Raw genomic sequence first — 27,606 nt, 5'->3', positions numbered from 1 at the left:
TGAGTCCTACACTGTATGCATACTATGCTCTAATGCCTTGTTTTTGACTAAATAGTTCCAGGAGAGCCACAGGAACTTAAGTCAAAACTAAATCAAGAACTCAGTCCCTTTTGCACATTCCTGTTAGCGTTTACACTGCATCTTATGAACCATGAAAATAATAATACACATTAGTTTGATGGATTAAAAAATGACAGCCACACGTGAGGCCTCATTTTCTACATAAATTTATTGTATTCTTACTGGTGAAAAATAACCTATCTACAAATGACAGGAAGTGTCTTTTAAAGTTGGCACACTTCAGCGGTACGAACGAAATTGTTTGGCAATTTACAGACACTAGGCCATCAAAAATAATTCACTAACTTGGTAGCCTTGACTTTGGGGTTTCATCTTTTTAAAAAGCTCCTGGTAACTTTTTTTTAATTTCCTGTAGTTCACTGCTGTGGTTAGAGTGCAGCTGTTTAATAGTTAATATTGCAAAAATAACAAATTCATGCAGGCATCATCTGCTTTTTTATTTAAATAAATCAAAAAACAAAGTGGGATACACTGAAATACATCCCTGGAGGGCAGGTAAACATACCCAATTAAAAGAAGGGTGACCAACCCTAAGAGGTGTTCTGAGGTCAAAAACAAGCTCCTCATAGTAGTTATACAAAAATCTGAGAGTGAGAGCAGAAGTTTAGAGAGTTCAGAATCAGCTTGAAAGTAATTCAAGTAGGAGCACAGGAAATCTGTGCAAGAGTGTATCTCAGTGCAAACGTACAGTTTTGAGGGGAGCACTAAAAATTTGAGTTTAATAAACGTATGGGTACTTCCGCATACTAAAATTAAAAGACCATGCTCTTAATTAAAGGTAGGAGAAAAATGCCATAAAAGTGCGTGTGAGTGAAAGGGGCTAATAAGATACACATATTTACACACAGGCACACACACACACACACACACACACACACACACACACACACACACACACACACACACACACACACACACACACACACACACACACACACACACACACATAACCCCTAGAAAGCCAACTGATTTGTTAGGTCAGAGGCCCCTCCTTTATGGGGCCACTCAGGAGCTTTTGTGCTGCTGAGAGCCAGGAATGTTGGAGCTGAGGAGGGGCCTCACCACAGGGGGTACACAGGGATTACAAGCAACCTGGGACTCTGCCTCTTTCTGCCTCCACTGCTGCTCGTGTCTCTGTGTGTGTGTGTTTGTGTGTGTGTGTGTGTGTGTGTGTGTGTGCGTGTGTGTCTGTGTGTGTTTGTATGTGTGTGTGTATAAACACAATACTGACAGGAGAGTATGTAACTGTCAAGTACTGAAATTTGGCATTGAATACTCAGATTATAGTCTTGTTTATGTATTATTTGTTCAGATACTTATTGATCTATATTACAAATCTGTTAATTTTGATGTGTATCTTATTTGGTGGTAGTGCATCAGTTCAAATTAAGACAAGATTGATCACTTGAGAACTGATTCACTTTCTTATATTCAAATGTTTTTGTATTTACATATTTCACCAAGGTACTGAAAAAAGTATGAATTTAGTACTGTAACAAATGTAAGATATTGTATTGGCACCAGTACTGAAAAAGTGTTGGTAGTACGTAACCTGTTTAATAAGGAAAATAGTCTCTATAATGAAAAAATACATGGTGACATTTTTGCCTCTCCATACTTGTTTAAATACGTATATGTGATTCATATTTAGGGTGAAAATTAGAATAAAGAGCATGGTTGTAATTTCGGTAAGGGTTAAGGTTTGGTGTGTAATTGAAAGTCCTTACATGTCAAGAAATGTAGAAGTGGTTGTTGATTATGATTATGATTATGTAGCTGACCAAAATACCTTCCGCACTCAGAAAGTAGAGGTGGCTAATGAACTACCTTACTGGTATGCTAATGACTTTGGATGTACAGTAGGCCCTCACTAATCCTTAACTTTACTTTGAATGGCGGAATCAACCACGATTCATGCCCTCAGTTATAAGGTTAAATCCAAACAGCTGCTGGTGTTGACTGTTGAACCTCAATACTGTTTGAGTACCAACTGAAATGTGTCCATCACAATGAGTATCACAAGTACTGAAAGTTGGGATTGAATGCTTGGTAATAATTTAACTTATTTGGTGTTTTAACGAAATAGAGTAAAACAGTGATTTCACTGCATAAATGCTACCTGCTAACCAAAGTTAACACTGATTGCATTGATTATACCTTTGCACTCGATTAAATCACTCCTGCAGTTGTATGCAAACAAAAACATAAAAATAATAAAAACGCCTTTATTGTGCCATGGCCTATACTGACATACAACAGAAATGTTGACAGCATTGACAAAGACAGCAGTGACAAAGTTGGTGTTTTAACAGTGCTGTCAATCCATACTTCCTTAGTGTTGGAAAGCTGAAAAATATGTCATAATTTTAATAAAGTTTGGAGATCATGTGGCAAAATCTGCAAGAACAATTGCGGCTTGAAGATCCACTAAGTGAGGATGAAGTGTCTGGCGGGAGCAGGAGTAGCACATTTCACAGGTGTCTATATTGGTGAGATGCAGGAGGTTCCAAGCCCAGAGTCACCCCATAGTGCCTGGAACCTCCAAGTGTTGCAAACTAATCCCTCTAATAGCAAGTCTAACAGGAGGATGGCCTGCAGCTTACAAGACTTCACTGTGGAAGCAGTTTGACAAAGATGTCAACTAAATTCTGGAGGCAATAGTAAAGGGAGAAGCCAATAAGAAACTACAGGCCATGACAACAATCGTTGTCAGCATTGCAGCTGAACGGTTTAGAGAAAAGGAGAAGAAAGGCTCCAGAAATTGCTTGAAGAACCAAAGCACAGTGAGAACAACATCAGACAGGAAATGAAAGTGCTGAAGTCCCAGTACAAGGAGGTAGGAGCAGAGGAACGCAATGGCATGGTCCAGATGTTGTACATCCTATGAAAGAAGATCAGGGTCAGGATCGGAGGTGGCATCGTGAAAGGGCCCCAAAGCATGCTGCCTTTATCACCAACCCCTTCATGTTCACCAACCAGTTGCTGGGGCACTGTGGGAAACCGACCTGCTTGCAGGAAGACATAGACCAATATCCGACATATCAGAGCAAGGGCAAGCTCTGCTAAGGGACCAAGCAGCACCTCATACAAAGTGTACAAGAATGGTCCCAAACTCCTGTGATTCTACTGGAGCGGGGGAAGATCCCAGAACACTAGAGAGTAGCTGAGGGTGTGTGGATCCCGAAGGAGGAAAACCCCACCAAGATAGACAAGCTCTATATCATCTCCCTGCTGTGTGTCAAGGCGACGACCTTAAGTGCTGTTTCTAATTGGCTGTGCACCTACCTGGCAAAGAACAGGTACATCGACACATTAGTCTGGAAGGGTGGGATTTCAGGGTTGCCACGCTCTCTGGAGCACACCGGTGTGGTGATACAGCTCATCGGGGAGGCCAGAGAGAACAAGGGCAAATTGTCAGTGTTGTGGCTTGACCTGGAAAATGCATACGGCTTTATTCAACACAAGATGGTGTAGCTCACACTAACCAAATATCACGTCCTCAGCAGGATCAGAGACCTCATCACTAACTACTACAGGATGAGGGTCTCTTCAGGAGCAATCACATCAAGCTGGCACATGGTAGATATTGGCATTACCACAGGGTGCACTATCCAGTGACACTATTCTCCCTAGGAATGATCATGCTCACTAAGTCTGCTGAACCAGTGTGCTGAAGGTGCAGAATGAATTCTGTTCAACGGCAGTTCATGGATGACCTCATTGTGACCACAGAATCACTCCCCAGCTGCCAATGGATTCTGCAGGGGTTAGAAAAGCTATTGGAGTGGGCCCAGATGCATTTTAAATAAGTCAAATCAAGGTCTATGGTGCCGAGGAAAGGGAAGGTGGAAGACTACTTCTGGTTCAATATTGCAGGCACCGTCATCCAAGCCATCACAGAAAGCCAGTCAAGAGCTTAGGGAAGGTTTTCAACAGCTCTCTGAAGGACACGACATTCATCCAATCGACCTCCACTGAGTTGGATGACTGGCTTGAATCCATGGACAAGTCTGACCTACAAGGGACATTCAGGGAAACCTGCAAGGTGGTGGGAATGAAGCAAAAATGCGCTTGGACAGAGAAACATGACATGGGCTGAGCTTTGGAAAGCCAAGCCACACCAAATCCAATTTCTCATCTAGGCAGTGTGCAATGTGCTCCCAAGCCCATCAAATCTGCAGACATGGAGCAAGAAAGAGTCACGAGCATGCCCACTTTGCTCTAAGCTAGGAACCCTTGAGCAAATCCTCAACTGCTGCACAAAGCCAATTGGAGAGGAACGGTACAGACAGAGGAACGATCACATTCTGAAAACCATCAGAGTTGAGGGGACGAAGAAGTTCCAACCCTCCAACCTGCCGAAAAAAACATCTGGGAGGCATCCTGACCCCAGGAAAGGACTGGCAGCTATTGGAGGACCTCAAATGGCTGCTGAAGTTCCCAAGGCATATTGCAGTCACCACCCTGTGACCAAACATTGTCCTTTTGTCACAGCTGACCAAGCAAGCTGTGCTGCTGGAGCTGACAGTCCCATGGGAAGATGGCTTGGAAGAGGTCTTTGAAAGGAAGCTCTCCAAGGACACAGGACTGGTCAGCAACTGTCAGCAGCATGGATGGACCGTGAGGTGTCTCACAGTGGAAGTTTGATGCAGGGGATTCTCAGCCCATTCTTTAGCCAGAGCCTTCAGCAATTTGGGCATCGAGAGAGAGAGGATGAGGAAAGCCATCCACAATACCACCTATTTGGCAGTAAAGCCTTCAAGATGGCAGTGGCTCAAAAGAGGAGAGCCCCAAAAGCTGGCCTCTGTTAACCCCCTTCTAGGTCACCTGGAGAAGGATGTATGATTTTGAAAGACCCGAAACACCTGATGATTCCAGGGAAATCACTGGAGATGTTTCCAGAGGCATCAGTAGACGTATGTACACAGAGCTCTGCCTATACTACAATGAGATTTTCAAACATTGCAAAAAAGCTCACACATTTACCAGCCTGATTCCCATTATCAATACTTCTGCATGCCCCACCTCCTGTTAGACCTGCTAATATAATGGGCGGCAAAGAAGAAGTAAAATTTTACCAATTTGTTATACTGTAGCATTCATCCGTCACATGTACCTGTAAACCATCATCGACAGTGATATGACACAATGATCAATGATGTACCCCCCTGTACCCCCCTGTTAACCCCTAACAGGGGGGTTAGAGTTATTCCTACTGTTTGTACCAAAACAGACTCTATAAGGTGCTTCACAATAAAGGACCAAATAAAACGAACATTACCAAGGGAATGAAAGGATGCTTCCAACAGAAATAGAAGAATGAAAAAATTGGTGACACGATGATAATTAATAAAGATGTAAAACAAGACACTGCTAAATCACCTTCATGTGTGACCTACCCCCACCAGAGAGTGCTTGAATGCCAAGTTAAGCGTCCGACTGCACAACTTAAAGCCAAGTAAATGCTTATATGAATGTAAACTAAATGAAAGTAAAGCCCATATTCCAAATAAATTTGTAATCTCATTTGCAGTTTAATTACTGTTAACTACAAACAGATAATCAGAAGTAATGACTATCGATGGATCCCCTTTTCCTTGGTCTCGTGACCATTTAGATGACCACTTGGTGTGGATATCTGAGCCTCTATTCGACACAGAAGAGATTAAAAGTTTGTATTGTCATTGCTACACTAAGGCCATATATGCAAGCTGTGTTTGAGTGTGTGTGTGTGTGTGTGTGTGTGTGTGTGTGTGTGTGTGTGTGTGTGTGTGTGTGTGTGTGTGTGTGTGTGTTTGTGTGTGTGTGTGTGTGCGAAAGAGAGAGAGAGAGAGAGAGAGAGAGAAAGCATGTCATGCTGAGACCCAGCTGTGTCTGCAATTAGCAGGAGGCATGGAATGATGATTGCTGGTGCGGCAACACTAATGCCAAGTGACAGGCTTCCTTGTGAAGGAGAAGGAAGGCTGCTGAGTGCCATAAAGCAACACTACTTTTTCTTTCAAACACACATGGTTACACTGGTGCACACACATAACCCACATACGCACACTCACATAGACAAAGAAACAAATAAGGATAAGGTTGGTTGGGGTTTGGGGGGGGTTAAATCTGACTGCAAGACATTATGCAGTTTGGACAAAGGGTTTGTCTAATCCTACCTGCTTTGCTTTTCAGAGTCCACTGCTGGCCTATTCTAGTCCTGCTCACCAGCTCAGAGGCCCATTGATGACAACACTCAATTACCATAGTAACTCACACCCCCATTTTCTTATCAATGTCATCATTTATTACACTGACTATAGAATTGTTCTCCCTATCCTATAGCCTTCAATCTAACAGCGCCCAAGCATTGTTAAAAATAACAAGACTTTAAGCTTAAGTAAATTCCTTTTTGCTCAAATTCTGAATGTACAATCATTTTGCTGTGTATTTGTAATGTAAGTACTTAGCATGAGTTAAAAATGAAAATTTAGGGAGACTGATGGTCTGATTATAGTGTTTTTTCTCTTTTGCTGTGAGCCAAAAGGGGAAAATATGAATGAATGAATGAATGAATGAATGAAACATTTAATGTGTTTTTAAGGGTGTGCATGGCTTTATGGTGCCCTAGGATTTTAAGACACTGACCGTGTAACCACAATGCCCCCAGCTGAAGTCCATCCAGTGATTTTGTTGCATGTTATCCTGTCTATTTCTTCCATAATTTTCCCATCAGCTTTCTACTGTCATGTATCTCATAAAGACAGAGATGCCAAAAAATTACATGAACTTTGTGCTGCCTTAGCCTTTAAATCAATGTAATGGCATTTAATTCAAAATTCACATTAGAAGTGTTGTATTCTCAAGGTAAAACTTATTCAGATTGCAATAAAGACTTACATGAAAGTGACTCGGGGACTCATTCAAACACGAGATGGACGAGTAAAATTGCCAGCAAATTTGAAAGTGTCTATAGACAACCATGTCAGTGCAGCCACCCAGGAAGTTAGCATTGGTGAGCAGAGCATTTATGATCCTCAGTCAAATCTCTGTTACGCTGGTGAAGTTGTTTCACAACAGAATAAGAGATATCACATGAGACCACAGAGTACAAAACAGACAACTGCCTTGCTGAGACCCTACAGGCACACTGTATACCAAAGGATAGCTCTAGAGTACAATTTGGTTTGCCAGCTAAAAAAGCCCTAGTAGCAGAGTGCCCTGGTAGTGGAATGGTGACCATGAATGCCAAATGACTGCAACATCCACTTTTTGATTGTGGATGGGGGCCTTTGTTGCATCCCATACCCCTTTCTGTCCCCTTGTTTCCTGTCTCAGCTTCACTATCAACTGTCCAATAAAGGTGAAAATGCCACATCACCACATGTTGCTGCAACACAGCACCAGAAACATATATACCCACTTGATTCATTTAAGTCTGACTGCCAAAGGCTAATTTGAGGTTCAGCTGATTTTTAGAATGCAGTTATGCAAAGTATTAGGACTGTGGATTTTTTCTTTTAATTTTTACAAAGGAGTTGCATTAAAGTCTCAGTTTGCTTCAAATACACTCGGTCATACTCAATTTCATATGACCACATCTAAAGTTAAAAAATATATATCAATGTTTCAAATGACCACGCTTAAAGACAGGATGAAAAGCTTGCTGCACCTGTCACCCACTGCTACTTTCACACCACTGCACAGCTGGCGAATCATGCAAAATTGACTCAGAAAGTTACAAAAATTGTCAGATGCAGCCCCCCTTTACTCTGCTATCTTAAGGGTTTTCAAGATTTTGTCAGACTTTTCAACAAACACTCTGTTTGAGGCATACTGAGGCCTTTAGGAAGGGATCATTATATGGAAAGGAGGAAAATATATACTTTTTCAATGTACACACTGTATGGGTATGTGTGTATTGTGTTATGATAATCATTCAAAAATTTGAGCCCTCTCTTTAACCATTTTCTTATTGTTTTGTGATTTATGTATGCATGGCAGACTTTTAAAAAAATGATGTGAAAATGCAAGTGTGAAGGGAACCCTGTTTGACACATCAACGTGTTTTCAAATGTATCTGCTTCAGTTCAGACTGACAAGAATAGGGGCTTTTCATAGAAGCTGAGTGGGGCTCTGCATCTTGCACTGGATTTCGTCATCCTCTGATGCTCTCTCTCTCTCTCTCTCTCTCTGTCTCTCTGTTTTCATTCAAGAAAGTAGGTATGTTAGAGGAGGTGGAAGGAGCATAGGGGCTCTGACTGTAGGACTAAAGTAAAGTTTTAGGCTCAACGAGCTCACAGCTCTCAAACTGTTTTGATTGTGTTGGTGACACAAAAGGCGAACCGCAGCTGACCATTGACCGCAGTCTGAGCACAGCTGGGACAGCAACAAAACAGCCTCAGTGGGCATTTTAGCAAGACAGCTGGTTAAGGAAGGAGTGCTGAGGAACAGGATGGCAGTCAACCCCCAGCGTAGCATCACAGGAGAAAGGTAAATGTTTATCTCAGGCCTGGGTTTCTTTTCAGGACGACAACCTAGGTCTCTTACCAAACACCCATCTCCTTCTACCTTTAAGTGTGAGTTCAATGAACAAGAGAGACTAAATAAGGAGCAACTTTATAAAAACACAGCAGTTTGGAGAAGGGATGGGTGTATATTTGGGGCGGCGAGTGCAGGGGGTTGGGGGTTCATGTTGTGAGGAACTAAACAGTTGGAATTATGGTCAGCGACCAGTCATTGAGTAAACATACAATGAGCGACAGAAAGGCTCTGTGGTGGACAATGAAAAAAGAAAAAAGCCGCCAGCTTCGGGCCCTGAGAAAAGTGAGCCATTCTACTTACAAAGAGCCGCTTAGGGATAGATGGAGGGAAGGAAAAAGAGGGCTAAAACACTTGTGGGCTCAGGGAACTCTATAGGGGGAGTGAAAATGGAATAAGCCAGCAAGCACTTGAGGGTCCCGCCGAGCACCTGAATGGGATAGAGGGGTGGAGCGCCAGAGGGGGGTCTGGAGAAGGTGAATGGCCTTCTTTTTGGGTCCAATTTGTCTCTTTTCACCCCGCTCGCCCTGCTCCGGCTCTGACAGATGTACAAAGAGGGAGCGGCACTGGGCCACTCATCCACATACGCCCGTGAGCAGCTGTCACTTTTGTCAGACAAGTTAATCAAACAAATGCCACCGTACCTCCCTTTTCAACAAGGAGGAGGGAAACAGGGATGGAAGGGGGCTGTAAAAGGGTGATAGAGACCCGAGAGATGACATGTGTGTCCTCGATCAATTCACCCTGCCAGCCCTCATCAATAAACCAGTGGGACCTGACAAAGAAGAAGTCTCCATTAAACTTGTATTTCCCTCCTTTTGGGATGATCGTGGCTTTAGTGTCCTTAGCTGTTTCCTCCCAAGGCGCTGGGAATGCTCATAGAGGATTTAGTCCTAAAAGAAACGAAGCAGAGAAACAAAATGCTCTCTCTCAGTAATTAATAAGGACTCTAAGCTGCTTACAGACTTCATTAAACGGAAGTGAAACCTTTTCAGGGCATGTTTCACACAGTAAATTTAACCTATCCTGCTTGGCTGGCCTTTTTTATTATTGTGACCTATGACTATTTTTTCCTTCCTATTGGTTGTGTAATCCTTTTGCAGTTATTTTGCTTCAACCTAAAAGAGATTACTGGCATGAAAAACAACAAGAGAGTGTCAGTGCAGTAGAGCAGTCATATTGTTTTGGATGAAGGGTAAAGGACATTTGGTCATTGTCTTTCAGAAACAGCAAAATGGTTGGAAAGACCATAAAATCCAGCTTTAATATTGCTTGATATAATGGCTTATAGTTTTCTTACTGGGTGACTAAAAAATTATCATATCTGATGTTGCAGGGTAATACATTAATTTATCATTTATTGTCCATGAATGTGATATGTCATTAGACTTTTGTCTTTCATTGGAACTGTATCTTGATCACATGATAATATGCTTTATGTCATTTTACAATTCTGTTGACCAAATCAAAAAATCAATGCAAATTCCAATACAAATTTAACAAAATCAGTTAAAGTGTTTTCCGTTAGTGAACCAGTAATCAACTAATCTTTTTTAACTCTAATCAAGACATATATATTGATTTCAGACTCAATATCAGATTTTTATAAACATCCTCATACTGATTTCAACTATATCACCAAGCCTTACAAAATCATTATCTGTTTTAGTAAAAAAAAAAAAAAAAAGATAAATAGGCAAGAATAACGCAAAATGTATTAGTAAACTTATTCCCCTCTCTATTGTCATATTTTTTATCACCTTTTAGTCATGTGTTAATTATGATTCCATGTTCTCAGTTAGTTCAAATTTTTCACAAAGGTACCTAAAACTCAAAAAATCGTGTCCTCTTTATTGTTCAGTCTTTACATATAGGAGTCATTTGAGGAGAGTACGACGTCTGACAGGCTGAGGGAGTTTGCGTGCTGATTGAGCTCAGTGTTGATTAAATTGTTCACTTGCTGTGGCTGTGGGGCCGGCAGTTCGTGACCAGAGCCAGCAAAGTGGTGAAGTGTCCCGGGACAGCCAAGTGGTATGACGGCAGCTCCACCACCCACTAGTCTGCTGGCATCCTCTGTCACCACCCCCCCAGAAAAACCCAAACCCAAACCCCCCCAATTGGCGACAACAACAATCTCAAATCCCACAATCAGCAGCTCAATCTGACCCCTGCCCTTACTTCTCTCTGTCACAGTCGTCTAGCTGTTGGTATGCTGAGCAAGATGGGAGAAGCAGCAGCGATTAAAAAGCGCTTTAACTTTCGTCACACAGAAGTGCAATTTTGCCACGCTTGTGAATCTGATAACCACTCAAGGTCAACGGAAATACTTAAAATCAATCAATGAGCAGAGCTCCTAATCCCCTCCGGGCAAAGGCAGATTAAGTGTATAATTGACCTGTGTAATCCCAGTATCTCCAGCGACACTAGTCCCCCGGGAGTAGGGGGGTAGGGGGTGTTTGTGTGTGTGTGTGTGTGTGTGTGTGTGTGTGTGTGTGTATGTGTGTGTTTCTGTGTGTGCGTGCGTGTGTGTGTGTGTGTCTGTGTGTGAGATTGTGCGGTGGGGAGGAGGTTGGGTGGGAGGTTTTAAGATTCAATGGTTCTACAGAACCATCTCTGTCTTCCTCTTCCTTCCTGCTCTCTTTGTGGTGTATCAGTGCAGGGCTGGATTTGGCTCAGTCTAAAGACATGGCTTTTTTTAATCAGCGATCCCCAGGCTGTGCCATGCTAAATCCACCCTCCAGTATCATTTAAGCACATCTGTTTTAATCCAGGCCTCTTCAGCCACTCTTTCAAGAACTAAACCCATTGGGGGGGGGGCAAATTAATTTCTCTTTATACCCCTCAGCACGACTTTCAAACTAATGTGTTTCAATTTGCAACTCAGTGTCACAGCAGTTCGTGAAATAATCACAAAATTGAATGTATTGATTTGTGTATAAGGACCGGAATTTTCCATTTTTCTTCTTAAAATTGTATTTTTCTTAAAATAGCATTATTATACTTCTTTATGGTTATGTTTAAGCTCTCGCAGCACTTGGTTAAAATTAGTTAAAGATCGTGGCCTGGTTTAATACAGAAAAAGTTCACAATGACTTAAAACACAATGTTTTTATTTGAATTTAACCAAAACCGAGCTCTTTCCCTAACCTTAACCAAAGTCCTTTTTTTGGCTAGACCTACACACAGACGGGACTCTTGATGCAAACTTGGTCTCTTGTGTGATGGTCGTGCGGTTTGTAAATCCACCATCCACCCCAACCACCTCCTTGTGACTCTGCTGCCATTATTGAATGTAGCACTTATTTCATTTTTAAAAAAATGTGTTTAGTTGAAATACATTAGTTTGAAAGTTGTGCTGAGCGTCAAAAAAAAAAATGGAAAATTTGTGTCCATGTAAACGAATCAGTAGATTAAATTTTGTCACTATTTCATGAACTGCTGTGAGAGCGGGTTGTCCAGTCTGTCCGGGGTCTACTACAGTCTTTCCACCCAGCTGGAGGTGACCACAATGCCTCCAAGGGGAGATGCTCAAGGAGGATAAAAACCCTGCAAAAAAAAAAAAAAAATCATTTCGGTGGACCGACCAGTAAATCAAGAGCTTTGCCTTCAGGCTTGGCTCCCTGTTCACCGCAATAGGCCAGTGCAGCACTTGCCTTACTACTGTTGTGGCACCAACCCATCTGTCGATCTTGTGTTCCATCTTACCCTCACTTGTGAACAAGACGCCAAGACACTTAAACTCCATCGCTTGGGGCAGTAATTCCCTCTCAACCTGAAGTAAGCAAACCACTGTTTTCCGGTACATCTCAATGGCATCAAACTCAGCGGCATTAACTCTCACCCCAACTGTTTCACAATCAACTGCAAATTGCCCCAATGCACAGTGAGGGTCAGGATCTAATGAAGGCAACAGATCCACTTTATCAACAAAATGCATATGCAATCCTGAAGCCACCACATTGGACACTCTGCCCATTTAAGCTGCGCCTAGAGATTCTGTCGATACAAATCACAAACAGAACTGTCGAGAATGCGGACAAAGCTGTCACTCATTTGCTCTCACAAAGCTATACAAGGGCAGGATAGCTTGAAGTAATGGTCCTGGTAACCCCTAATACCACTGTACCCACGAAAAGATGCCCCACAGACATGGTAACAAAATACACACACTGTAGACTGGATGGGTTAACTTCCATGACCCTCTCCAGTATCCTAGCAAGGATAAACAGCTGGTTCCCTGTTCCAAAGCCTGAATGGAATTTGATTCGCTTCTCCTGAATCTGAAGTTTGACGATTGGCCAGAATATCCTTTCCAGCACCTTAGCATAAGGTGTCCCAAGACACAGAGTAGTATTATACCTTGATAATAAGAGCACATGCTGTGGCCCCCATTTTAAAAATGGGATCCACCACCCTGGTCTGCCACTTCACATCACTGTTTTATATCTACATAACAATGAGAGAAAGATAATGCATGTCACTGACAACACCTTTAACGCCTGATTAGCTAAACAGACTAAAGTGACTGATCAACCTGAATGTCATGAGCAGCACAAACATTTTTTGCTCAATTTTTCTTACAATTCAAAAGCAGCATTTTAACATTTGTCCACTGTGTTTTCAAAGAAGCTGCTTTTGGTAGATGAGAATGCTGTCAGATACAACTGAAAAACATTCAGCATCCACACTAGGATGCTGAATGTTTTCAGTTGTATCTGCTTAATATGGACATGATCTGAGGCAGCAACAGGTCAGAAAATAAAAGTAACCTCACAACAGCCACCTCTCTGCAGGGGATTTCCATACAAGTTTAATCATGGTGCCAAAGACACCTGTCTTCAGAGCAATTTTCACAACAGCAGAAAATATAATATTAAAACAATCCCATGATTGGATTGCTGGTCATGATTGTGGTTGGTAAAATGGCATAAAGTAAATCTGATTTAAACACCAAAAAGTAACACATTCTATGCTTACGAAGGAGCAAAATAACAAGTGGAATCTTTTTTTCTCCTGTACAATTGGTCAGAGAGGTGGGTCAGATATCAATTAAAAATGTTCTGCTGCGACAAGCCCCCTACCCAAGAATCTATGTCAGAACATGGGTATTAGTTCTTGTGGATATGTCTCAGATTATGATTCATTTCTTGAGATGCTGTTGTTTGTTTAACATTATCAGCATTAGACCGCATATGGGCCTGTCTGCTGTGACTCTGGACATCAAATTGCGAGTGTTGACATATATTTAGAAATTAAGAGGCTAGAGTGAAATAATCTGCTTACTGTGGCGGATATTAGAAGGCGTCTTGAGATAAATGCATGTCACAACCCCAATTAAAATGACGTATAACCTTATGTTTATTTCCTCTGGAAGAAATCACTCCAAAACATGTTTAAGAAACCTAAATTACTTTGAAGCACATGCAGTTTGTCTCCACTAAGGCTGTGTTCCATCTCCTACCTCTCTCCTACCAAACAGACTTTGCTGTATATCTTCATATTTGGCAGGGATGTGTGAAACAAAATATGCTCAAAGGACTTGATGTGTTCATGTGATTTAAAATGTAATCTCTTTACAGTTAACTATCATGGCGGTGGGATACTTGATGGCGTTCTTTCATTCTACATTATGGCTTATTGAAAGATTTGAAGCCTTTAATCTTGTCAAGCAGCATAAAAATGTGCCCTGGTGGTCACCAAAACATCATAAAAATTCTTTTCAGTTTTGAAAAAGCAAAATGGATTATATAGAGGTGGATGAAAATTCGTTTCCAAGCACTTTGTTGTCTTTGCAATTGTTTATTTTTACTCTGCTTTCCTTCTTGTTTACACCTTTTTCAGTTTTAGTTTTTTTGGTCTTAACTGAATTTTAGAAAATTCTTGAAATCAACTTCATATTGGAAACAGTTGAAAAAGGTAATCTTACCAAAATGACAATTTTTTTGTATTTGGATATCTAAGATTTAAGAAAAGACAGAGTGCTAGCATAGCATGAACCTCATTTCAAAACAAAAAACTTTCCAAAAGCATGTCTAAAACAAAGTTACAGTAGAATGCTATTTTGGCAAAGGAACTAAACAAAACCAATGAACCATGAGACAATATTTCTATGTAACGAGCCATCTTATTGTGAGCCTGTATGGGACACAGGTTGTAATCCCCATCAGGGAAACAGTTATAATAAATGAAGTCAGCAGTCCACCAAGTGAGAGGAGGGGCCGCAGGGGGCTGCCAAACAAAGCAAAGATTAAGAGGAGTCCATCCTGACCTTATTTTAAGAGGGCGACACCCCCCAAACCCGACACTCGCACACACACACACACACACACACACACACACACACACACACACACACACACACACAAACACACACACACAAACACACACATACTGGGGTATTCGCTTTGGTGGCCTGTAAAAGTCTAATTTTTGAGGGTTCATGAATATCTGCTTTTAACTGATCACTGTGTGTGTGTGTTTACTTTAGTATTTTCTTCTACGTTGCCATAGTTAATAATTAAAAAAAATTGTAGGCTATGAAATTGAGTGAAAATCAAACATCTGCGGGATCAAATTTTTTTCCCCCTTGATGACCATACATAAAAAACTTATTATCAAGTAGGTGTTTTTAAAGGGTGCCAATAACCCATGATGTCTTAAAATGCTTCGAATACACAGAGAACCTTTACTCCGGTCAACTTAGTGTTTCAACAACAGATACAATAGTAACTTGTTTTTTGTCTTCGACATCACAACGATTTAAAATATCTGCATGTTACAGCATTATTCATTTAAAATACTTATTAAATGCTCAAGTTATTTCCATTATGCATATCACATATATATACACACAAACACACACACACACACACACACACACACACACACACACACACACACACACACGCGCATACATACTGATCAGCCACACAATTAAAACTAGTAAAAGGTTTTGCTGTGGCTGAACAGGTGTATTTGCATATTAAAATTAAAAGAATGAACTACACATTGTTCCAAATTCAATGTGAGAAAGCAGGACTTAGTATATATAAAAAACATCTAATAACAGAAAAACAAGCACATGAGAGCTGAGGGGTAAAAAGTAGCATACCACATCAAGGTTGTCAACTCCCCATTTTTTCTATTGTAGTCCTGGACAGTATTGGGCTTCTTGTCCTCTCTTTTTTCTCTTAGGACAGTACAACACAAGTGTGTGTGTCTCCATGAAGGCAAACCAAGATTAGGTGAGACCAAACTTAGGTGAAAACTGAGCCCTATTCTTTGTGGTCAGTAGTGCTGGAGGAAGTTTGGGCTTGTTCTGTCTGACTGTCCCCACCATGGACAGTTCTTTCCATCGCAGCCCTTGGCCAAGGGCATAGAAAATAAAGACATTATCACATGTGATGTTGTGCCTCTGCAGACCTACTGTGATGTCTAGGACCACACACCTGACCTGGTTCTTCTCTGGAGGTCCACCAGCAGGTTTGCCTGTGTATACCATGTTCCAGACCAAGGTGGTCCTGGCATCAACAGGTTGCCCAGATCTTGATCCCAGGTTTACTTGGCCTATTCTGCTTGAAGGGGTAGCAACCTTTGAAATGGACCACACATTCATCCACTGTAATGTCTGGAATGGGATTGTAGTGAGTGTCAGGCACTCTCAGATCGCAGATCGCAGCAAGCTCGTCGTGTTAATTACAGCCAAGTCAAGTATCTCTACTGTCAAAATGGATCACCCATTACAACATATGCAATGACAAGGTGGCATGAAAAAATGCCTGACCAGTCTCTGCATGCCCTAAACTACAGGTGGATTCATTTATGGATCTGTATACACCACTCAGAATCAACAGACTCATGTATACTTGGATGTCTGTCCAGTCTACATAGTTTCAGTTCTGTCTGAAAATTTCATTTGTCCTGAATATGGCATACCTTGTTGGCCCTAGGATCATCCTTATAAGATTCTGAGTAGACAGTCTTCCTCTCCTCTCAGATGGGTATGAGGACCAGGAAAAATTCCCATTCTTTGACTGGAGGTTTACAGACTCAGTAGGGCCCTCTTCATCACTTGATTGTTCCTCAACAGCTGTGTCATGGTCTGGATCATATTCTGTATTGTCTTCCACTTCTGACACTTCCTCTTCTAATGCATCTTAAGTGTCAGTTTCATCCTGTCCTCTCTCCTCACCAGTGTCATGATCAAAGATCTGATCAATAGCTTTATGCAGAGTCAATGATTTAGTCATTGTTGTTCCACAGAATTAAATGTCGGCAATGCCCCAAGGAAGCTTTATATACCAGAGCTGCGAAAAAGGTACTTTATGATTGAAACAATGCTTTCTGGAAGGTGTGGTTCCCAGTGTGTGTGTGTGTGTGTGTGTGTGTGTGTGTGTGTGTGTGTGTGTGTGTGTGTGTGTGTGTGTGTGTGTGTGTGTGTGTGTGTGTGTGTGTGTGTGTGTGTGTGTGTGTGGTTGCACCTTTTTGAGGGCCTGAGAATGGAAGCCTGTCAATTTGATGATTGATATGTTCCTAAAATCTCAACTTTACACACTTTTCTCTTAAATGTAGCCTAACCCATTCATTTCCTATGGCCGACCATTTTTGACCGTGAACAAAATGGACAAAATTTAACTAAAACATCCAAAAGTTTGATGAAAATGGTCCAATTTATTTTTTGTGCTCATATGATCTATGTGGATTATATCAAGGAGAATTATGCCATTCAGATGAAATGAATAACATTTTTCAGACAGAATATTTGTAAATCAAAATTTACCAGAACACAACATGAGGGTAGGTAGAAACCATGCACTCCTTAGTATACAGTTATAAAGCTCTTCTAGGAGAAAGGCTGATATATCCTGCATCTCTTCTACAGTTTAGGTTAGCTCACTGCTTTACTACAAAACTCAGAAATGTCTCTTTCTGGAGGTTTCCAAATTCAAAACAGAGCTCTGTAAAAATGCCTTAAAGGGAATTGCTCCACTCAGGTGAAATAAATTTCAGCAATTAAAGTCACCTGATTTCTAGGGCAGATTTTAAAAATTTAATTGACTTCATGATTTAATATTCCTGTGGCTGCAATGGTTAGATCTGACTGAAGTGTGGGTCTTTAATCTTAACTTCTCCCTTATCCCACGTTGTCACATTTTATTTAATGCTTTTATTCCATATTCTTGAGTTTCAGATTTAATTTGATGCTTTTTTTTAACTCCTTTTCTCTTTTATCCCTATCCTCTATTTGCAGTTTTGTAACTTTTAATTTTTGGAATAAATGTTGGATTTTTGCTCTCACTTTTATTGTCCTATGTATATAGGGGGTCCATGCAGAGTGAACTGCTCTCATTGGACCACCTTGTTGTAAATAAAGGTTGAATGAATTGGTAAAACGGAGACAGTTCCTCTGCAATAGCTGTGTTCTTGTGGTCTCCATGTGGTATCTTTGTGGCCATTGTAGTCCCAATGGGTAGACACATTTCTGAGAAGTTGCATGCAGCTGCAAAAGCAAAAGTAGGCTCCATCCCAGTCACCAGGAGGTGGTTGGGGTGGACAGCGGGCATACAGTCACAGTTTAATAATGCTGCAAGATCAGATATTCTGGTGGGAAAGGAAAACATTGTCTGTGAACACTTTACTGATACGTTCAGTATCAACATATTTGTGAAATACGTAACTTAACAACATATCCTCGTTCTGTTAATATAAAACATAATCCAGTCCCAATTACGTTTCTTACAAAATGTATCTGCTGTTTTACATTAGTTGTATAGAAACATAATTTTGAGGAGACATGGTTGGAGTGCTTAATGTAATAATTTTAAAAAAGTGGCTTGGTCTACTTTTTGACTTACTTTGACTTACTAAAATTGTACAGTCCTGCTTTGTCCAACTGAAGATCAGATCATTCCTTTCATGTGCAGATCTAGAGAAAGGTCATCCATGCTTTTATCACCTTGAACTGATTTTAAGATTTTCCCTTTTTTTTTTAAAGCCTTGAAAGGTCAGACTCCTGCCTATATCTGTGATCTGCCAAATTTGTATAAGGCTGATCGCTAGAGGTGATAGGGATCCTCTGGCAAGGTTCTACTAATGGTTCCAAAACCTGACAAGCTCAGGTAGGCAAACAGGGTTTTTTTTTTCCTAAATTTCTTCTTAAAATTCACCTTTTTCTTATTACTTTTCTTAACTGATGGTATTTGTTGTAATTGTTTATTACAACATTATTATATTATTAAATAATTATTATTATCTTGTTTTATATTTTATGTATATTCTTCGTAAATTGGTTTAGGAAAACGCTACATAAATTAAATAATCATTATTATTGTTATTACATGAAAGAGATTAATTTCTGATGATAAAATATTAGTTGTCGGCCTGGGGCCAGCTTCGGGCCAGAATTTTTGGGCCCTAGAAGTACTCTGCTTCTACGGTAAAGTCTTCCTCAAGTGTCAATATGTCAATTTATTGTATACTAAGCTACAGTATACTAGCGTAGTGCCTACATTAGCACAGAGTGTATTCATTATAGTGTCGTTTGATAGAATGGAACAAAGACAGACTGCAATTCGAAAGGCAGACAACTGAAAATTACTTCTGAAGAATTATAAAAATCAGACAGACAGAAAAACAACTCTGCATCAAAGCCTGAAATCAAGGACTATTGCACCATGTTGTGTGTTGCCATCCTTAAATAGATAAAAAGACAAGAGAGAGAGCGAGAAAAATAGATTAAAAAAGGGTGGAGTGACAAGAAAAGCACATCAAAGCTGCAGAGAGCAGTCAGAGACACCTTCATTGGCCTCTGTGATGCCATGGGGAGAATTGATGTAGAATGACAACGAAGAGAAGACAGGGTGAGATGAATCCCGGCAGAAATGCTCTTGTGGAGGAAAAGAGGATACATGTCAAGGCAATGGGTCAAGATGCAGCAACAAACAGCAAACATCCAGCACCGGACATCTATTTGTCAATCCCTGTCTGGACGAACATAGAGGAAGAGGACAGGAGATGGATTACACCTCAAGGCCTCGATTCAACACAAAGTGAGAACAGATAGATGCAATTGTATAGACACCTAGAAAGTTCAGTCTGCAAAGACTCAACGATGAACATGCACACAAGTCAGGATAAAGAATTGACATTTAGATCAGTTGTAGAGGATTACATAACCTGGATGATGTCACTATCAGTGTTCTCCAATTTGGATTTACCACACAAAATTATCATTTTCTTTACAATTGATGAAGATATTGATTATTTTTCAACAGTCCTATCAATCAATGTAAGGACAATTCTGGTGTATTTCCACTTGGGTCTTATTTTTCTAGTTTTGTCCATTATTACCTCCACCAAATTGGTTATGTTTTCACCCATGTCTGTTTAATTGTCAGTAGGATTATGCAAAAAGTACTGAACCGCTTTGCACCAAATTTGGTGGAGGCATTAGGCATGGGCCAGGGTAGAACTCATTACATTTTGGGGAGGATCCACATTATTTACTATCACTATTTTGATTTTTTTTCTCTGAAGTCTGGCACATGTTGTTTGAGATTAGCCTCGGCGGAGGTATTGCGCTATAATGAGTGCCATTCTAGTTTGTTTGTTTATTTGTCAGCAGGATTACACAAAAAGTACTGAATCAATTTGCAACAAACTTGGTGGACGGACGGGGTACGGGCCAGAGAAGAACCAATACAATTTTGGGGCAGATAAAGGGTTGGATCCAGGATTTTTTTTTAAACTTTCCTTAACATTGAGGGATGGGGCATTTTTCAACATTTTTGTCACTTTCTCAGGAAATAATGGAAGGGTCTTGATGTGAAAAAATTAGACATATTTATGGTATATGATATGAGGTAATAAGTAACAACCACTATACATGGTAATATTAATAAATACACAGTAATTGAACAGAAAAATGTACAAATGCAGAAAGCACTGGGTGGCAGAGGCTGGAATCTCATGACAAAAGAGTGGATGACATCAAACGTGGTTTCTGGGTTAACTGATGGCTGGATGTAAACAACAACCAAGGTGGCATGTGAGAACCCTCTGAATAGGTAGTATGGCCGTAGCGCCATGGCTACAACAGTTCAATGTCTACGCTGAAGCTCACAACACTACACTCACAGAAGTTCCTCTGATTCCTCACTAAGGCCCCTAGCTCATCCATCCTATTAGAGATATCACGTTGCCCATGATGACAGTAGGGATATATACTCTTCTCCATCACTCTCTGTTGTCTGGACCCCGCTCTCTTCCCTAATCACTTTGTTCCTCCACTGCATCCTCTGTGTATCTTCCTCCCGATTTCTGCGGGGATGTCCATTGTTCTGGTCACCATGCCAGCCAGCTTCACTGCAATCATCAGCTGGTCCTTGGTGTAAACAATGCGACTGTGGAGTTGCTACGCAACGGTAGCATTGCTGAATAATAGCATTCCAAACGTAGCTGAAGAACTAATTTCACACTAACAAACAGACCAGAGCGCTCTCTCTCTCTCTACTAGAATGTTTAGAGGGTGCGCCGCTTAAATAAGTTACTTGTAAAAATTTAAAGAAGTATGACATAAAGAAGAAAGCTAAGAAAAGATAAAAATAAGAAAATAAACAGGAGCAACTTCAACAGGCTGCATGGACATTGGCGCATTAACCACAAAATCTGCTAACACGGTGACCTCACCACATTGAAGTTTTACAGTCACTCAGGTTGTAAACAAGACAAAAGTTTATCCAGATTGTCTAAATTGCCTTATTTGGAGGTCAAACAGCAAGTGAGAGCAACCGAAATGTTGCTGGAAAACTCAAGTACAGTAGTTAAAGTTGGTCAAAGTTGAAACTGCCTCATACCTTTCTGATCATCTGACTGCCCGTGTTTCTTGACCCGTCTGACTTTTTTTTTGGTGCTGTGTAGCCCCATACAAGTATTTCACTTGGTGAGTATGTTCAAACAGACTGAACAAATGCCCAATGCTCAAAAGTAAGATCCAAAAGGAATTATCTTTAAATGAATGCTTATAAGCTAAAATTAGAATAGAAGTACATTAAGAAACAAAGGAAGGGAAATAAAGCATAGCAACTGAGAGGTGTTTCGGATTAGCCAAATGGAGGACACAGCTTTCTGTGTGGGCCCGGGGTAAAGCAAATTCCATGAGTCCAACAATCGCATGTACTACATATATGACTTTTTCAAGATCAGTCAAGAGTTGGAGAAAACAAGTATGTGCGATCATCTTCACTTGGAGATCTACGATTATCCCCAGTAATCTTTTTTCCAGGTTACTGTACAGACAGTATCATTACAATCAATTATTTAGCTGCGGGGGTTAGCCAGCCACATTTGGCCTCAACACTGTAGGAAATCTTGGACCACAACAAAGTAGTTCTGAGTTCAGTGATAGGCCTGACAAGCGGTGAGCACTGTGTTGTGGAGTGTAACAAGATCTGATTGTACATAAAAAAAGTTTAGTTTTATGCACTGTATGCTGTGTCTCAGTTTGATCTGACCAATTGCCGGCAGGCTGGAAATCTAAACACAGGACTTTAAGTCCGAGGTGATATCCATTATATCAATGAGAATCTTTGGGGCAACACACACCACTAGTCTGTGATGCGCATCAAAACATCTGTACCAATTGTTTTCTATCTAAAGTAAGCCCACACACCTGCAGCATCTTATTGGGCGTCATATTTATTTCCAGTGTGTTCTGTGGCAGGTCTGTTGTGCACTGTATACCACCTTATGATAGAAAGATTGAACTATCCCTTAAATGAGCTGGCTATATCTATTCACAGAGTAATCCACAAATCACTTACCAGTTTTAATGTTATATTTTAAAAGTAGCTGATGAGAGGACCTGTTTGTAAATCCTGAAAGAGACAATGTGGACAGAATCTGAGTTGGGAGGCTGCTTATAAACATGGAGCTAAGCCATCTTACGAAGTGATCTTTTGTGCCTCTTTTTCAGTTGATTAACTGTTGCTTGCTGACTCAGAAAGAAAGAGCACCGCTAAGGATAATCCCTCCTCAAGATCAGCACACACTGCACCAAAACACCATGAGACAAAGAAGCACACGGAGAGGAGCATAGAGGACAGTGGCATACAAATACAAGAGTCTGACTTTGAAAAGAGAAGCAGAGATGGATCCACAGAGAGCTACAGCTCAATATGGAACTCATCCTGCTGCAGGGATTGTTTTAGCACTTTCTGTGAAGAAAACATCCAGTTTGACCTAAGAGGAGGCTCAGCAGTGAGGCTTAGAGATTTACTGATTGTCTGGTGTTACTTGACTCATCCTCCATAATGGAGGCAAACAGTGACTGTTTGGCAAGTTGATTACAGCTTGCCTTGATTACAGTTTGTCAGCTTTGGAGATGGACACCAATGCTTCAGTACAGTCAGCTTCACAAAGTGACTTGCAAGACCCAAATAGACATGGATCTGCACGAGATGCTGGCAGAATGATAGACAAGAGGTATAAGACTAACGTACTACTTACTTTGGTAGTTAAAGGAGCATTACCATTTTTAACCTGTCAGACTCCCCTGCAGGTGCATCATAACAAAACCAGTCTTATTTTACTTTATAGCAGTAATCAAAAAGACATCAGAATATACTTAAAAATATGCATGTCACATCTAAAATGCTACCATTTGATCGGTGTGATCCAGCCAAAAAAGAGAAAAAATAAAGGCAACTTTTATTGGAATGTATAATTTTACAACTGTGATGTAACTTACCTCAAGTGTTGGATATGGCAAAGTCCTCCAAACTAAATATCAAAAAAGGTAATGTGTCAACAAAAATGTGTGCCCTCCAAAATGAGGGCAATGACAACCAACTGCATCTACTTGTTCAAGGTTAGGGAAAGATTGTGGTCATAGTAACAAGAAACCAACAATGAAAATGTAAACATAAGCTTTAAAAAACACCAGGGACAACAATGGAAATAAGTCTAGGACTTTGTTGTTCTATCCCTGAATGTTGTATCTTAAAATGTATTTTAGTGTTGTCAATAAACCTAAAGTCATTTTAAGTATTTGCACAAACAACCAATGCACTATTTTTCTGCTGAGGATAGTCTAAAAGTTGCAGATACAAAATATGCATATAAATTCATTCAATGTTATATATATGTATGAAATTGTGGAAAATTAGAGTTGAAAATCAGTGTCCAACAGGTTAAGGGACAATTTCATAAGCAACGTTTCTCACATGAACGCCAGACAATGTCCAGTGAATCAAGTCTGGACATTGTCCGGAGTTGCCCTTTGACACATTTAGCACACAACAGGAGATTGTCTGTGTCACACATTCTCACCCACTGGAAATATTCCATTTGGTTTAGGTGAGGGGTGGTACCTGGGTAGAGAATATAGGAGGCAGGACATGTCAAACTGACGCCATATCTCCAGTTAGACATTTTCATTGGCATCTTCGTGTAAATGACCCCTCTTCATCACCCTCGGATGTTTGTATTCCTCCAGTTTTGAGGCAGTCACATGATAGAAACGTCATCAACACAGAATTCTCTTGATAATGACCTGCTTTATTCATACATGGTAGTAGTGAAGCCCATTTAACGTCCGGTCCAACTGATTCATACATTTGTGTTCTCACATACAGCTGCTCTGGGTATTGTCTAGATAAGTTCAGGGTTGCAGTGCATGAGTGAAAGCATTAATAGTGACCGCATCCCTTGCTCCTTTATGCCCTAACTGTCCCGTAAAAGTTGATGAGTGGATGCATCAGTTGAGATGACCCCAAGTCTATTTGCATTTTGTGGGTAGACTCACTGCTTTTTTTTTGGCTGCCTCACAATACACAGAACAATGCAGGGGCAGTAGTGTGGTAGGCTGTAAACTTTACAGACCGGGTCTTGTCTTAAAATGACCGAACCACAAAACCAACTGTGATGGAGAAGAGATAGGTGATGGAAACGGAAGGCAGCCCAACAACGGACAGTGCGAGGCAGGGCAGAATGACTCATTTCTGTTGGCCGCTCTGATACTCTCAGCTCCGGAGTGCAGCTGACAGCACAGTCAGCAGCCCGGCAGGGGAGAGACTCCACTTTTCAATTGAATTTCATAATTGAGCTGTGACTGAGACAGCAACTTTTACTTTCTCTGGCTGTGTGGAAATCTCATGATTTAATATCCCAGATTAATCTTATTTTATTTTCTATTTTACTTTGTTTTAATTCATTTAAATTCTATTTTATATGGTTTTTATATTATGTCATGTGTTTCTTTTATATATTGTCTTTGAATTGCCTTGTTGTTGCCTTGTCTTGCCTTGTCTTGTCTTCTTTTCAAATAAATATGCCTTGCCTAGCCTAGAGTTGTTTTCTGTGCCATTTGAAAATCAATGGGAGTGACCGTGCAAAAACTGGTTAAAACAATTTGCTTATATCGACAATCGTGTTATATACATTTGGAAGATCTATGTTATGAAGTAGTGTAAAATGTAAAAAAAAGAATCATAAACTCCTTTAACACAAAATATTATGAGTTTTTTAAACTGTCTAACAATGAAAAAAGTACAAAAGTACTGTGTTGCATTCCATTTAGATTAAAGCTCACATGTACTATACATTGAGCAGTTTTCAATCAGGTATCACCTGGATGTAATCATCTTACTTTGGTTCACTCACAGGTCTCCACATCGCAGGTGGAGTGAATGAAACCTTGTGTTACTAAGCCCCCCTTTGGTGGAGAAGGAGGTGCTATGGCTTACTTACATCAAATAATCTCTCTATGTACACCTCCTCATTGACCTTCTCGCGCAGCATGTCCTGGGAATGACGAATAAACGTTACATAACCATCAGCCACATCCATCCCTGGCTTCTGCAAGGAACAGGGAAAAACAGAAAAAGAAGGGGAAAAGAGAAAATGGCATTTGTTCAGCCAACTGGTGACATAAAAAATATCTTAAAATATTATTTCATCCAGTTCTAATGAAATTATATTTACTAAATACGTAAAAAATATAAACATTCATTTTGAAACTAATATCTACAACAACAACAAAACTATTGCATATAAGTATAATCACTTACTTTGAAGAGGATAAAATTAACCCCTAAATAAGCAGCTGTCCAGTCAGTCAGTACAAACTCATTATTCAAACTTTATTTTTAATTGTAGTGAAGACCCTGAAATTTCCAAAGAAACCAAATATGTCTGGTTGAATTTTGAAGACTATAAGATATGTAGAATATTTCCATCTGATGGAATAGTACAGCCAAAAAAACCACAGTCCTGGGTTTGAACATGTCACTCACTGTTAAGACCTTATAGCTTCAATTAAGAGCTAAATCGAACTGATACAGAATATACAGTGGGGTTGAGGTAAAACAATCTTTTGAATATTTTGAGCTTATGCCTTTTGGAACACTCACAACAAATATAAAAAGACTAAACAATTTGTGCTAGTGTTCATTGCAACGATCAATCAATATGGAGTGAACAAAATGCCACTGATTTTCTTAAAAATGTCAAAGTCCCTCTAAGGATTTCATTAGATGAAGCCGCTGGGTCAATAAATCAAACCGGTTAAGAAACTGGTGAGCATGAATGCACTCAGAAAATTTCATCTCAGTCTGTCCATTAGATTTTGAACTATCTTGTGTGCAGAAAGTCTTGGTCTGAAGTTGATGCCAAGGGAAATGTCAGGAGGTTATCAAAAACATTAGGATTCATCCTCAGGGGTTCTGGAATATTCACTGCAAATGTTAAAGAAAGGTGGCCATTAGTGTTAGGGTGAAGGAACCAACTGACACAAAAAGCTACACTGTCAATTTAAAAACCACAGAAAGTAATCTGCCAATATCATTATTTAATGACTGCTTTTTTTTTTTTAACTTATGCTAGAAACACGACTCTATGGATGGCAATATTGGTTTTTAGTTTCTTCCACCTTTTTGGGTCCAGACTAAAATATCTCAGCAACTACTAGATAGATTGCCATGAAATTTGGTATAGACACTGATGGTCCCCAGAGGATGAACCTTAATAATTGCGGTGATCCACTGTAATTTAATTTAGCACCATCATAATTTCAAAATTTGAGTTTGTCCTTTTGTCAAATACCTGCAAAACTAATGACATTCCCATTAGCCTAAGCTGTACTTCGTGTTCAGAGCCAATTAGCAACTGTTAGTGTCACAATCCGTCCCTCTGTTCCCCTAGGCCTCTGTCTCCAGCCTCATCTAACTGTTCCCAGGACATGTTTCTCATTCTTCATCAATCCACCTTATGTCCTCGGTCTTTCCTCCCATTTTCCATTTCCCTGTCCGTTTCTCTTTCCTCTAGCTAACATAGATTCCAAAAGTTATGCAAAGAGCTCAGCAGTAACTGCTACTAAACTAAGTTAACACATCTGCAATCGTGCTTACAATGTGTAAATGAGTGTCTTTTTCACCATTGAAACTCTAATTTTGGACATTAAGGACATAATTAGCGTGCTGGGCTAGAAACTGCGACCCCTGCCAGCGTACACAGTGCCTTGTCACATTCACTGACAAGGCATTAATTTGAAATTTGGCATGTTGATACGGCCGAAGTGTTGGCAGCTAATACAGATCTCATGCACGCACACACAAACACACACACACACACAGACCACTTCACCACCTCCCTGACAGTAGAATGGGCATGTGTTTTCCAACATGGACTTACAATGTAAACTGCACAGAGAGCGAGGCACAAGGGATGGCTGGCTGTCATTGCCTGGTCACATGCATATGAATGGACATTTGGGATAAGGAAACACAGGGACATTCATTTTGGAAATACGACAGCCAGTACCATCTGGATTATGATTCGACATGTGAAAGCATGGTCAAATATTTGTACATGCACAAGAAACACACACAAACACACATGCATCACCAGGGAACAAAATGCCTTAATTTTAATCTTTAAAACCACTTTAAACTTTTCATTCGAAGATTAAAATGAAATGTAAAACTTCAGCATCAGTCTTTTAAGCAAATA

General features: G+C 40.3%; 1 protein-coding gene across 3 annotated transcripts in view; it reads right to left on the bottom strand.

Moving 5' to 3' along the window:
* cadpsa (Ca2+-dependent activator protein for secretion a) overlaps positions 1 to 27,606 on the bottom strand; it is a 215,638-nt gene that overhangs the window by 10,819 nt on the left and 177,213 nt on the right. For all 3 annotated transcript variants that reach the window (XM_040115542.1, XM_040115544.1, XM_040115543.1), the window contains one exon: positions 25,348 to 25,455. In XM_040115542.1, the coding sequence (XP_039971476.1) occupies positions 25,348 to 25,455 (108 nt within the window). The remainder of the gene's footprint in view (positions 1 to 25,347; positions 25,456 to 27,606) is intronic.

This window comes from Xiphias gladius, chromosome 21 (assembly GCF_016859285.1).
Source record: "Xiphias gladius isolate SHS-SW01 ecotype Sanya breed wild chromosome 21, ASM1685928v1, whole genome shotgun sequence".
Taxonomy (NCBI): domain Eukaryota; kingdom Metazoa; phylum Chordata; class Actinopteri; order Istiophoriformes; family Xiphiidae; genus Xiphias; species Xiphias gladius.
Note: the sequence above shows the minus strand (reverse complement) of the source record. Positions and strands in the feature narration are given on the sequence as shown.